Raw genomic sequence first — 15000 nt, 5'->3', positions numbered from 1 at the left:
TATATAGCTTCTTTTCTGTTATTTGTCTGAAGAATATATAGCAATAGAGGCCATTGCTTTAAAAGCAACGATAACATGGGTGCTCTCATATCATTTCTATTCTCTATATCACTAGAGTTCACTGGTTGATAATACTGTTGGAATTCTCTTTTCATTTCCTTTACTTTTGGACCAAGTAGAAAAAATGTATTCAGAGCATACTAGTTGTTCTGAATCTTGTAGTGGCTAAGGATAGTTTCTGTATTTTTCTCTTGTTATTAACAAGTATTCCTGTTGCAATAGGACATCCAAAGTGAGAGCACTGACTACCTCTCAGGACTGGCAGTTTATGGAAAACAGTGGTTTGGGAGGCAGTATGTACAGGTTTTATTCCTAATTGTATAATTTTGGACATATGTGACTTTGGCCAAGTTAATTCTGTTCCCTGGACTGCCATTGTCTCATCTTAAATGACAGGATGAACTAGAATTAGGACTAAAGTGAGAATGGGACAGACTTTCTTTATGATGACTTTAATCATTGGTCCCCTTAAAAAATTATTTTATTGCTATTCCCCCTTTTTTATTTAACAGTTGATTTTGAGCAAGAGAATTCACCTCTCTAACCTGCAGTTATCATGTCATAATTGTCAGTGTAGACCAGGGTTGATTTCTTAAGAATACCTCAGACCCACTGATTCTGGGAGTATGACCCAGACATGTGAATGTTGAAAAAGCTGCCAGGTGACTGTTATATTCATCCCTGCTTCTGAACAACTGTGTTACTAATCTCTAGGGTCATTTTTACAATTTAGTATTGACAATAGGATCCTTAACTTAGAGTTTGTCTTCTATTCTTTAAGAAGCTCCTTTGAAAATGGACTTACGGTTTGTTTTTGAGGATACGGTGTGAACTCAGGAACTTTAGAATAAAAAACAAACCAAAAATACCCTATTCAATTAAATGCTGTAGATGTGCTCATTGGATGTGGAAGATAACTACAGCTTTGAATGCAAAGTTTGGAAACTTCATTATATGTGTGATCAATAATGAAAGTAGCACATCCTGATTTAAGTATTAATTGTCATTTTTGGAAGTAGTTTTCATTTTCTAAGCAGCAGAGTTCCTGTACATTCTTATTTTTCTGAAGTGTTTGCTCTCAAATTAATGACAAATGGAATGTTTCTTATGATACAGTTTCTTTTAACATCTTTATTGGAGTAGAATTGCTTTACAATGTTGTGTTAGTTTCTGCTGTATAACAAAGTGAATCAGCTATATGTATACATATATCCCCATATTCCTTCCCTCTTGCATCTCCCTCCCATCCTCCATATCCCACCCCTCTAGGTGGTCACGAAGCAGGAGCTGATCTCCGTGTGCTATGCAGCTGCTTCCCACTAGCTATCTATTTTACACGCGGTACTGTATATATGTTAATGCTACTCTCTCATTTCGTCCCAGTTTACCCTTCCCCCTCCCCTTGTCAAGTCCATTCTCTGTGTCTGCGTCTTTATTCCTGTCCTGCCCCTAAGTTCATGAGAACCTTTTTTATTTTTTTCGAGTCCATATATATGTGTTAGCATACAGTATTTGTTTTTCTCTTTCTGACTTCACTTTGTATGACAGACTCTAGGTCCATCCACCTCACTACAAATAACTCAATTTCGTTTCTTTTTATGGCTGAGTAATATTCCATTGTATATATGTGCCACATCTCCTTTATCCATTCATCTGTTGATGGATGCTTAGGTTGCTTCCATATCCTGGCTATTGTAAACAGTGCTGCGATGAACATTGTGGTACATCACTCTTTTTGAATTATGGTTTTCTCAGGGTATATGCCCAGTAGTGGGATTGCTGGGTCGTATGCTAGTTCTATTTTTAGTTTAAGGAACATCCATACTGTTCTCCAAAGTGGCTGTATCAGTTTACATTCCCACCAACAGTGCAAGAGGGTTCCCTTTTCTCCACACCCTCTCCAGCATTTATTGTTTGTAGATTTTTTTTGATGATGGCCATTCTGATGGATGTGAGGTGATACCTCATTGTAGTTTTGATTTGCATTTCTCTAATGATTAGTGTTGTTGAGCATCCTTTCATGTGTTTTTTGGCAATGTGTATGTCTTCTTTGGAGAAATGTCTGTTTAGGTCTTCTGCCCATTTTTGGATTGGGTTGTTTGTTTTTGATATTGAGCTGTATGAGCTGCATATGTATTTTGGAGATGAATCCTTTGTCAGTTGCTTCATTTGCAAATATTTTCTCCCATTCTGAGGGTTGTCTTTTTGTCTTTGTTTATGGTTTCCTTTGCTGTGCAAAAGCTTTTAAGTTTCATTAGGTCCCATTTGTTTATTTTTGGTTTTATTTCCATTTGTCTAGGAGGTGGGTCAGAAATACAATTTGACTGCATTATTTCCTTAAAAGCAAGTGTGGATGCTTTCCTTTGCTAAAATGTGAAAGTTAAACTGATAATTATAGACCAGTTATTTAAATCGTATGATCCAAGTCTGTTTAATTTGCTTATTTTGTATCTTTAAATATTCATTAAACTGTGCTCAATATAAAAACCCTATTTAAATTTGAATATAGTATAAGATTCTGTTACTGTAGGGTTATGAAAGATTTATTTTTGCCTTGTAACTAATAAGGATTCTAAATCCCAAGTAGTATGCTGTTAACCTATATAACTTGATGAATAATAACTGCAGTGAAATTTCTCAGCCCAAATTTGTGAATTCAGAGTTCTCAAAAATTTCCACTTAGTATGGTTATAAGATTTAATGTGTATAAGTCTTATATTTCTTCTTTCAGAATGTGAAAATGTTGTTTTAGAGAAGACGTTTGCAATTTTGTTTGGCTTTTTTCTTGAGATAGTAACTTTGTTGAATAGAGTAATTGTATTACAGCCAAATAGTAGCTGGTAGACTTTGGTGCCTGGCTTGATAGAGGCATTAAAACTCTTTTGAGGGCAGAACTGTTAACTGTTAGATTATTAAATATTACTTCGATGGTGGCCTGGGGAGCACCAGATGGCAAAAATTAGTATTTTCAGTTTTTCATGAGAATCCTGGGGGAAGAAGCTTTGTATAGATGAATACCTTGGTTGAAGGAAACTAGCTGATAAATGACTTCCAGAGGAAAATTAGACACACAGACTAAACCTCTTTTGTTACTAATAGCTAATATTTGCTGAATTTTTACTGTATGTCAGTCACAATACTTTATATATATATCTCATTTAATCTTCATATTATGGGATAGAGACTATTTTTATCCTTAGTTAGCTGATGAGAAAACTGACACTGAAAGATTAGATTATCCTAGAGGCAGAGACAGAATTTGATTGCAGAGCTGAGTTCTTAACTCTGCTATACTAATTTTATAGAAATGCATACTCAAGTACTGCATTCCTCTATGTCAATTATCTGTAGTATTGGTGTACATTAGAATGACCTGGGAAGCCCTGAAAATGTGCTATGCTCGGCTCTACTGCCAGAGATTTTGGTCTGGTGAGGGCCTGCATGTTGGGAGTTTTTTTTTTAAAAACTCTACAGATGGTAATGTGCAGGGTTGGGAACCATTAGTTTAAATATTAGGAGGCAGAATTACAAACTAAGTCTTGAGTTTTTTCACTTGAGTTTTTCTTAAATTGTTCTTTTCTCCTTGCATTCAGAAAAGATGTCATCATTTGAGAATTGACGATGGTCCTTGAGTGTCTAGTGCCATGCTCTAGCATTCATGGTTCAAAGAACACACAACAATGTTTACTTGAATTTTCCATCTGAAGGAAGAGGGATTGGGAAATCATGGGTCTTATATCTTATCCCTGATCCTCTAATATAACATGGAGAGCTAGAAGCTGGAGCTATGGGCTGGGAACTGGGAATAAAGGTCTGTGTCTGATTCCTTGAATAGATCTCACCAGCCTTCCCAGGAAGAATCTGTGGAATGGTTCATAGCCATTTCTAAGTGATTCTTCCTGATTCCCCAGAGAGGTCAGGGAATGCTCTAGGGAATGCTCTTGTGTTCCAGACCACGCTACTCGGGGTATATTTAGTTTCCATATTACTGGGGTAAGAATCAGATCTCCCAAATTGAAATGGGCTGGACTTTCCCTGAGAGAAACCCTGAAGGGTCCTAATCATGATCACAAATGAAGGACCAAAGCCAGACAAATACCATACTAAACATCTTATTCTGGCATAAGGTTTACAGCAGTGAAGGGCATTTAGCTTTCCAGTGAATTGTTTCTGTCTGTGTTTATTTCCAGTGTCAGTTATTAAATTAAGAACTTGTCTTGATGGCCAACGGCCCTTAGTAAATGCAAACACATTTCTGTATCTTATATTTTATACTAGAGAAATCAATATACGAAATACTTTATACTCAAATAAGAGAAGACCTTTTATATTTTAGTCTTGTGAAGAGAACACGTAAGCAAAACCATATTTTCCTTCTGTGGACTTTGGATCAACTTTAGTCTTCGTGTGTGCCTCGTACTAACATTTATGTGCACATAAACACAGGAGCTGAAGAAGGTAACAATAATTGATAACCAACTCATTTTTACATCAGGGGATAACAAATACATTAATGAGTTAGGATTCCTTTATCTGCAGTGAATTAGATAGAGATAATAGAAACGTATCTTGAACTTTCTTCTATCGTGTATTATTAGAACTCTGTGTACAGATAGAAACACATTTTGAACTAATTTAAGCAAGAAAAGGAAAGAAAAGTAGGAATTTGTTCAGAGGGATATTGGAGAATCCCATAGAATCCATGAGCTAGGAGCGTTTTAGGAATGGACTGGAGCCCTGTGGCAAACCCTGTGTCTGTTGCTTTTCTCTGTCTCTCCTACACATTGGCTCCATTTTGGCTTTGCTGTGGACTGCCTTTCTCTATTCCTCAATTCAGTAGTGTAACGTGGTTGCCAGTAGCTACTGTATATCCAGACACATGGAAAGGAATTCATCTCTCTGTTCCAGTCTCCAAATTTCTAGAGAAGGGATCTAATTGACCAAGCTTGGATTACGTGCCTAATTCCTGGACTAATTATTATAGCTATGGCCAAAGTGGTAGGTTGTGCTTTGGGAGAACTTGGCTTTTCCCATAGAAATCATTTGGAACAGTGAAGAGGAGTGTCAGTGTCCAGAAAACAGAGAGTGCCAGGCAAACAAACATTTCAAAGATGTTCACAGCACAGCATCAAACAAAATATTTGCTTGAAAGAAAGTGTCTTAAATTAAGACTTTTAATGACTGTGAATAAATTGAAATTTTATTTAATCTATACTGGTGTTTCATCTTAATTCTTCTTGTATTTATCAGTTATAACTAGCATTTTCACATGCTGCTGGCTATAAGGCATAGGTTTTACTTAAAGTAATAAGTTTAATATTAAAAAGTATAAAAAACCTTATTTAATGACTCTTCTAATTGTTACTTCATGCTGTGAATGTTGATGAATGTGCAAGACAAAAATACACTTAATTTGTCTATTGTTTAAAAATCCAAGACACTCATTTTTTTTAACATCTTTATTGGAGTATAATTGCTTTACAATGGTGTGTTAGTTTCTGCTTTATAACAAAGTGAATCAGCTATACGTATACATATAACCCCATATCTCTTCCCTCTTGTGTCTCCCTCCCACCCTCCCTATCCCACCCCTCTAGGTGGCAAGGCACTCATTTGACTGCTGTTAAAATAACTGTCTTTATATTTGCCTTAGTTAAATAAAGAAAATAAAGCATTGAAAAGAATCAGCATGTTATACATGGCCAAGCTGGGGCCAGATGTAATAACTGAAGAGATCAACATTGATGATGAAGATTCAACCATGGACCCTGAGGGTGCTGCCGAGACTTGTGTCTCAGTACAGTGTCAGAAGCAAATCAAGGGTAGGATCCCTGGCTTAATTATTGAGCATGTTTTTGACTCCTGTTAGGATAATGCTTCTGAACCCTGGTTGCACATTGGAATTACATGATAATTTCAAAAAATATTGATGCCTGGTTCCTACTTTGGAAAGAATTCTGACTGTTTGTCACAGGGGGTGGCCTGATTGAGAAGCATGATGGATGTATAGCTTTATGAGTACTTTCTTGTTTGGGATTAGGCACTTTTGAAAGCATTGTCTTGACAGAAGCAGTCAGTTTGCCTATAAACTTCTAAAGGATAGGACTGTGTATTAAGATATTTTTGTTAAATGAAAGTAAGAATGAATAAAAGTATATTTAGCTGACACCTCCTGTTAGTCTGTTTCTCTGTTGGAATCTTTGGGGAAGATACCTCCCCAAATTGCTTAGTCTCTGCCCTCCAAGAACTTCCCATATGATTCAGGCAATGAGCTAAAAGCAGTATGTAGTATTAAGCAACTGCGGTGGTCCCCAAGTAGTGCTGTAAGGCAAGATCACATGTTACATCTATTAAATACACATTAACTTTATTAATAAATAAATACACACACACACCCCTATATATTGTTAAGGATGTAGGAAAACAGTTTGGGGCTCAGTAACTATTGGAGCATTTTAACTTACTGTACCTGTCAGGAGTAATACTTGTTTGCTTGTTTGGTAGATAAAACTTCAGCAAGAAGTATAAAGAAGGAAGTAAAAAGAAAGCCATCTTAACCTGACTTTCTACCCCCTAACTTAAGACAAAATCATATTTATGCTGGTAGGAAGGGAGAGAAAGTTTAAAGGCTTTCCTTTTGTTTGTATTTCTCCCTTCTGTTAGGTCTTGAATGGTATGGTCTCTTGTTCTTCTTTAAGATTAGCCAGCCAGTGAAGAAAGTGGTTTTAAAGTAAGTCTCTGATAGGGCTTCCCTGGTGGCGCAGTGGTTGAGAGTCCGTCTGCCTGCCGATGCAGGGGACACGGGTTCGTGCCCCGGTCCGGGAAGATCCCACATGCCGCGGAGCGGCTGGGCCCGTGAGCCATGGCCACTGAGCTTGCGCGTCCGGAGCCTGTGCGCCGCAACGGGAGAGGCCACAACAGTGAGAGGCCCGCGTACCGCAAAAAACAAAAAAAAAAAACAAACAAACAAAAAACTAAGTGGCAAAAGTGTGTGGGCCTGGGTATAAATTTAAGTACTCTGTGCTAATCCATGTTTTTTTTTAACATTTGAGTGGTAGAAGTAACTTTAATCTAACACCAGAAGTTTTTGCACTTACAGTTGCTAGTATTTTCACTCTAGTAATACAGTTTTCATTAAATCTCAATAATATGAAATACGAAGTAAATTAAGAAACAAAACACCAACACCCTGGAGAGAAAATTATTAGAATTAACCCTTTTTCAAATAGGTCTTATTTTGAGTCAGTTCAAATAATGTTTAAGGGCTGTAAATTGGCAGCAAGTCAGGATTTTTTTCTTTAAATCAAAATCTCCAAATTATTAGCTGCCCAGTTGGTTTGTATTGCATTGTGACAAAAGCCCATGGCCATTAAAAAATAAAAAAGAAATTAGTACAGTGCCTTAATTTGTTTTGCTGAAAGCTTAAAAAAATTCTACTTCTAAAATGCCAAATAGTTTCCTAGAATACAGGTTTGATATATTGCAGAGAAAACATGATCTAGTATATTTAACGTAGTGAGTGTGCCTGATACAAAATTTTAGAAACATAGCTATATTTGGCGGGGCAGGGGGGGAGAAGTGATATTTCCATTGTCTTTTGCTACTTCATTTTCCTTTTAATTGTGGAATAACTTTGACCATAAGCTGCACATGGATTGGCATTTTCAATTCTTCTGACAAGATTGGTTTCTTCTTTTAAAAATAAGGCTTTTTTTTTCTTATTTTTTTCTTTAAAAATGCAGAACTTCGAGATCAAATTGTATCTGTTCAGGAGGAAAAGAAGATATTAGCCATTGAACTGGAAAATCTCAAGAGCAAACTTGTAGAAGTAATTGAAGAAGTATGTATCTTAGGCCCGAAAGGCAAGACCTTTAGTCTTTTAAGGTGTTTGGGGACAGGCTAAGTCAAAAACTTGCTGTTGGAAGCTAATTTCTGACATGAGAACCATGTACCAATTTTAATCTTCTCTTGTCCCCACTATTTCAGACATACAAAAAGGTATAGAAAATAAGATCATGAACATTCATGTACCCACTGTCTAGCTCAAGAAATAAAATAGTAAAATAGCATTGAAGTGTTTCCTATTGTCCCGTGTGTTTCACTGTGAGGCAGATTTGTGACAGTGATATCTGCATTTAAGTCATACACTTTGTTGCTGCTGATGAAGAATGATTTTGCTTCTCTGATGGAGGGCTGACTCAGCTGGGAAAGGCTATGCCCCTCTGTACCTCCAACACAGGCATATATGATAGATGGTAGAATGGGTTCAAGTGGGTATTTGGAGAATCTTTTTATTTTTCCTTTTGAATTGTCTTTAAGAGCAGGAGCACATAATTAGCCTTCTTTGCATGAGGCTTCAAGGATCTGCCTTTGCAGTCTCGGTTTAACTTGTATCAGTGGTTCTCAGAGTCTGTAGCCCAAGGCTTCCCAACTGATGTGTATAGCACCTTGATATCCTTCAAATGGCTTACAGGTATGCCAGGGTATTGACCCCTTCAGTGAGCAGCCTCTTTCAGTTACCCCAGTTCCCATACACATATTCTTAAGGGCCATAATGTGAAAAACGTTGGAAAGCAGTGACCACCAACCTCCCATCCCCAGTTGCTTTTACTTATTGTGGCAGTAAGTGTGAGTGGGAAGAAGGATGATGACATTCTAGAAGCGTTGAACTGTATACTGGTTACTAATTTAAACCAAAAACAACAATATAGCTTATACTAAAGGAAACCAGTTCACAGACCATATGGAAGTGCTGATGGATTCAGGGTCCCTTTCAGGGACCATTACCTTAGCTTGTTTCTTGAGTATAACCATAGGAGAGAAAGAAAGACATTTTGATGCATTCCAATCCTCAATTATAATTATTTATTGATGATTCTCTCCCCTCCCACTTAGAGGTGTTATTGGAAGCCATTTCAGAAGTCATTTTTATTATGACTATTTCAGACATCTGAAAAGTGTAAAAAACAAAATAACGAACCTCCATATGCCTACTATGTAGTTTAATACATAAAACATTAGCATAGTATTGAAACCCGTGTGCATCTCTCCCTAACTGCATTCTCCTCACTCCCTGCACTGTTTCCTTAAACAACCATTATTCTGAACTTGTTTTTTATCATTTCAATGCATATATTTACATTTTCACTACAATACCTAGTATTTTGAGTGTTTTAAACTATATAAACCTGCTTTTTTAATTCAACATAATGCTTTTGAGATTTATCCACTTGGTACATGTAACTTTACATTCTTTTTTTTAAAACTATACTATGATATTCTCTTTTCCTATTGATAGATGCCAAAAATTATTTCAGAAATTTAAGTTTTGTGTGGGGGGAGATTTTCATATGTATTTTGTTTAAGCCAAAAGTCAAAGTTCAAAGTCTTTTTTATTTTAAAAATTTATGTATGTTTTTACTTAAGCCAAATGTCATCAGAGTTTAAAATGAATACCAAAATTGAATATTGGCTCTCTGATTAAATGATTCAAGTATTTTCCGGGTGCAGTCTAATTGGATTTTTGCATTAAAAATGTCAATCATTTACACTGGACGGCTAGAACACTGCCATATTTAGGGACCAATGCCAGTACTATTTGGAATATGTAAAGAAGTTCCAGATGTACATCCTAAATTAAATAGTTACTTTGAGGCTTTAAAAACATTTTAATAGAAACCTAGCACAGTGAAGCCAATTACTGCTTTAATGTAACATCGTGTTGAAAGTTGAATAGCAATTTAAGTATCACACATCATCATATATCATGTTTTACAATTTTGGATGTTTTCTCCCCTCAAAATATCACATTTTTAGGTAAATAAAGTTAAACAAGAAAAAGATGTTTTAAATTCGGAAGTTCTTGAACAGAGAAAAGTCTTAGAAAAATGCAATAGAGGTATGTATTTCCAGTCTTTTCCCTCAAATATATATGTAATTTATTTTGTTTATATATATTTTGTGTTGTTTTATACTGGTGTCTAAAGATTCTTGTAGCAAAAATCTTCTATATTGTGTTTTCCTAACTTCTAGCAATGACTCTCTCTCATTCCTGCTCTTTTTCTACCTACCTGAGAGTCTGGGGACATTTAAAAGTGCTTTTGCTTGAGGAATTCATGACCCACTCATTTTGAAACTTCAAACCTAAATACTCTTTTGTCCTACATATATCTTGGGACCATGGCCATATTGGCTATCCCCTCAGTGTTTATATATCTGGTAGGTTAATTGGTAAACTTCTCCTCGATCCAGAAGAGATTAGGATATCTACATAAATACATGCAACATTATATGAAAAACTTTTAAATTAAGAGGATATGGAAAATGGGACAAAGGAAAAGTGAGAATATATGTTAATGTACAAAGTGCTTATTACTTACTCCGAGTTCTTGCACATTTCCTGCCTGTGTGCCTGAAATCTGGCTCTGAGCTCTCTAGGAGCCAGAGTGATGAGAGATTCATGATCATTTTTATGAATCATATAAAAATTTACCTGTTGGTCAGGAGAAGCAGACCTGGTCTCATGGTGAGAAGGAACTTTCTCCAGAGGCTACTTCTAGAGAAAATTCTGTGTAATTTGATTCCATCATACTTGTCATAAAACACAGCATCAAGTCTCATGGGACCATTTCTTATGTCCCCTGGTTTAGGGCAAAGGAGCAAAGTGCAGTTCTGCAAACATAATTCTTAAGGGAGGGGACTTACTATGCTTTTTTTGTTCTCCTTTTTTCCCTCAGCCACTGTCTTTCCTAGTTCAGAAGCTACAACACTAAAAGGAAACCTTTCAGACCCAGGGCCTTCCCTATTGTTATTGGTGGTGGTTCTCCATCTTTGTGTCATTCATGAATTGAGATTTTTTTTTTTAGTAAATAAAGGACCTTGTAGCTAAGTGTGGGAGATGCACTAGTTTGTAACATTTCCTCTGCCTTTTATGCATTTAAGAAGATAGAAATGGTGTAGAAGAATTTTCAGTCGTGATGCACTGTGCTAGAAACAGAGGGCTCTGCAGAGGTTAATATCATGGACCTTGCCTTCAGGGAGACCCTTATCTAGGCAGAGAGAGATTATATAAATAAATACATGACTAGGACCAACCGAATTTCTTTCAGAATCCAAGAGGGCCAGGTCATGTGAAAATTCACTTTTTATTATAGTGTTCTGGACATAGAATAGAAAGTTAATTATCTTGCCCAGGGCTTCAGATAGTCATAATCTTCTTTGTTTTCTTTGTGAAATTTCTTTTTTTTTTAAACAGGTTTGAAAATCGTTTAGCTCTCAGGGACCTGTAATTCACATCACAAACCACCACTTCATTGCTTTACTTGAGTAAGACTGTTAGTCTTTCCTCTGAGGAGGCAGTAGATTGACCGAGTACAGAGTTTGAAATTCTATGTCATTACGCAGCAAACCGGTCCTTAATCAGTTAGGAGTGAAGTGCCCTGGAGGAACAGTTTGTGAAAGCTGCCATTAAGAGAGCCTTTTTAAAGGTTTTTATTGACATGACTCAGCTCAGGATTGAAAGTGCCTTGCTGGAAGCCAGTGGAGAGGCTAGTGTGCTGTCCACCTATGTGGTTCCTAGTTGGTAATGGCGTCATCACTCCCTCTGTCCCGTCTACATCATTATTTAACAGAATAGGTCACAGAATATCAAAAAGTAGGAAAGAATTCATGTTGCTCCTATTTGACAGTATCGTCCCTTTGAAGATTTCTGTCCACAGTGATTCTTTCATTCAAAGCTCTGACTCTGGGCCCATATGGATCTAAGGCTGTTTCTCTTCTTTATAAACATGGAGAACACTTTGAAATAACTTACATATGTACATTTTTTCTTTTTATTCAAGTAACATATTTTTTGGTGGAAAGTATAGATTTATATGGGAAAAGTAAAAAAAACTAAAACTCAACCCTTACAGTCCAGAGATAAGCACTATTAACATTTTAGTGTTTATTCTTCCAGGAGAGGAAAGGGGGGAGGGGCAATTTATGGGTAGGGGACTAAGAGGTACAAACTATTATGTATAAAATAAGCTACAAGGGTATATTATACAACACCGGAAATGTAGTCAATATTTTATAATAACTATAAATGGAGCATAACCTTTAAAAATTGTGAATCACTGTATTGTACACCTATAACATATGATATTGTGCATCAACTATATTTCAATCAAAAAACCTATATATGTACATTGAGTTGTTTATTAAATATGTTTATAACGTATATGGAGTATAAATAAAATACCAACAAAAGAAATATCTTTTTTGCCCATCAGTGCTTTACAAGCCCCTGAACATCAGTCTCTACTTGTGTTCCTTCCTTGGACTTTAATCATTGCTTTTATTTATAGTTTTGTCATATATATATATATCCCTAAACAGCATATTGTTTAATTTTGCATGTTTTTGAACTTTATATAAATGATATAATTTTGCATATGTCCTTCTGCTGCTTTTTGTGTTTGTCCGGTTCATCATGTTGAAGGGTATTGCTGTGGTATGTTTATTTTCACTGCTGTATAATATTTCATTCAATGTCTATACCAAAATTCATTTATCCAGTATCCATTTGGTGAATGTTTGAGTTTTTTCCAGTTTTTTTGCTATTCCAAGTCATGCTGTTATGAAAATTCTTATACATGTCTTCTGGTGCACATATCCAAGAGTTTCACTAAGATATATGCCAAAGGTAAAATTTTACCTTCAATTTCACTACATAATGCCAAATTATTTTTAAAGTAGATCTATAAGTTTATACTCCTGTTAACAGTGTATTTGTTTCCATTGTTCTGTATTCTCTCCCAGCTTGATATAGCTATACTTTTAAATTTTTGCCAGTTGCCTCTTTGGTGAGTATAAAAAGGTAGCTATGGTTTTACTTTCCTTTTCCTTGGTTACTAATGAAGATGGTAATTGGCCTTTCACATGTTTCCTCTTCAGTGAAATCCTTGTTGACGTGTTTTGTATGTGTCTTTTAAAAAACAAAAATGAACTCATTTTAAAAATATATCATGAATGTCTTTCCATTCAGTAAATATGCCTCTACAATGTAATTTTGATGGCAGAATATTTCTTGTACACAGCATACTTAACTGATCCTTCAGTGTTAGACCATCTAGATTATTTCACTGTTTTCAGCAATGATGCACAGAGCACCCTTGCGATTAAATCTCTGTATATGTTCATGATTTATTCTTTTAGAAGAATAAATACATTCCTAAAAGTGGAATTGTTGAGCCAAAGAGTATGAATAGTTTTAGATTTTAGATTCATATTGCCAAGTTGCCCTCTAAAAAGGTCTTACCAATTTATACTCCAACCAGCAATGAATGTGGGTGCTTATATGCCTGAATAAGGAATCTTTCGTCACCATTTTTTATCCGTATTCTTGATAATCTGTGTGGCGTATTGTCCATTTTCTTTTCCTTGTCTTCTCAAGTGTCCATGCTAGCAGTAGAAGAGTATGAGGAAATGCAAGTGAACTTGGAACTGGAGAAGGACCTTCGAAAGAAAGCAGAGTCGTTTGCACAAGAGGTAAATATCTTGCAGAGACTTCGTATTTTATCTTTATATTTTAAAGAACTTTGCAGATGACATATAAAAATATTTTTTGAGGTTGAATAAGAGTCACTTTGAATTACGGATCACCTGATTTAGGGAGCTATGGAATAGTATCAAATTCATTGAACTTGGTGTCGGAAGATCTGGGTTTAAATTTTGGCCATGTCATTCAGTTAGTAGCTGTATGTTACCTGCAGTTATTAGCAGTTCCTTAGCCTCTTTGGGCTTCACTTTCACCATCTATAAAATGGGTGATGTTACTAACCTAACCAAGTGGATTTTAAAATCAAATGGCACAATTTTTCAAAAGAATTTTGTAAACTATAAAATGCTGTGTCAGGGAAAGAAATTATATTTAGGGATACCCATCCCATAACTTGTGAGGGAAAGTCCAGCTTGAGTACAGGATTTTTGCATGTTTCCAGTAGCCTCAAGACCTCAAGAATCTAGGTTACATCTCAGTATACCATCTGAAATAACAATATCATGGTATTAGTATTTCTCTTCAGCTGCTATTCAGTGCTCTCATTATGTGAGTTGATGCTTCCGCTTGCTGTGGAACATTGTCATGTTACACACCCATTATCTGAGCCTTTCACCAGAGTAATGACTTGCCTCTCACGTTAGAGATAAGCTTTGAGCTTCTCATGTTCTGGCCTTAACTTTGTTGCCATGTGGTTATTGGGTATTCCATGGCTCTGGGACTGGTTTCCAGGGAAATGATGAGGCACCAGTTGGCTGAACTGTAACAGCTCATGATATGGAGCTGATCTGCATGAGATTTCCATCATGTGTAAATATTTTGAATCTGTGTGCATACTGTAGGTTCAAGGAAAGTAGTTAAGGAAATATAGAACATTCTTAGGTGGACGTATCCAAGGTGTAGAAGGAAGACAAAGCATGGGGTTATGGGAATGACATTTGAAGATCAGATTATGGTTTTGTGCAGGAGTTTTTCTGTGCTTGAATGTAGCTGTGCTAGCAATGAACTATACAAAAGATTTAGTCTGAGAAGATCTGATTTCAAATATTATGATTCATTTTACTCAGAGAGTTTAATGAAAGATAAGTATTGTTCTCTTATTTCCTGGAAGGAAGAAAAAAAAATTGAAGTGTGTTAGAGCCCTTTGGAAAAAGCTGCAGCATACATAAATAATGGAACTTGGGCTTCCCTGGTGGCCCGGTGGTTGAGAGTCCGCCTGCCGATGCAGGGGACACGGGTTCGTGCCCCGGTCCGGGAAGATCCCACATGCCGCGGAGCGGCTGGGCCCGTGAGCCATGGCCGCCGAGCCTGCGCGTCCAGAGCCTGTGCTCCGCAACGGGAGAGGCCACAATAGTGAGAGGCCCGCGTACAGCAAAAAAAAAAAAAAAAAAAAAAAAAAA

General features: G+C 36.4%; 1 protein-coding gene across 5 annotated transcripts in view; it reads left to right on the top strand.

Annotated features, from left to right (window-relative positions):
• Window positions 1–15000, top strand: part of SHTN1 (shootin 1) — a 117955-nt gene that overhangs the window by 32199 nt on the left and 70756 nt on the right. For all 5 annotated transcript variants that reach the window (XM_027112696.1, XM_027112693.1, XM_027112694.1 and 2 more), the window contains 4 exons: window positions 5714–5882; window positions 7803–7900; window positions 9877–9958; window positions 13496–13590. In XM_027112696.1, coding sequence (XP_026968497.1) covers window positions 5714–5882; window positions 7803–7900; window positions 9877–9958; window positions 13496–13590 — 444 coding nt within the window. The remainder of the gene's footprint in view (window positions 1–5713; window positions 5883–7802; window positions 7901–9876; window positions 9959–13495; window positions 13591–15000) is intronic.

This window comes from Aethalodelphis obliquidens, unplaced genomic scaffold (assembly GCF_003676395.1).
Source record: "Aethalodelphis obliquidens isolate GAN/ISIS:26980383/991018 unplaced genomic scaffold, ASM367639v1 scaffold11, whole genome shotgun sequence".
Classification (NCBI taxonomy): Eukaryota; Metazoa; Chordata; class Mammalia; order Artiodactyla; family Delphinidae; genus Aethalodelphis; species Aethalodelphis obliquidens.
This window is presented reverse-complemented; position numbering and strand designations above follow the sequence as displayed.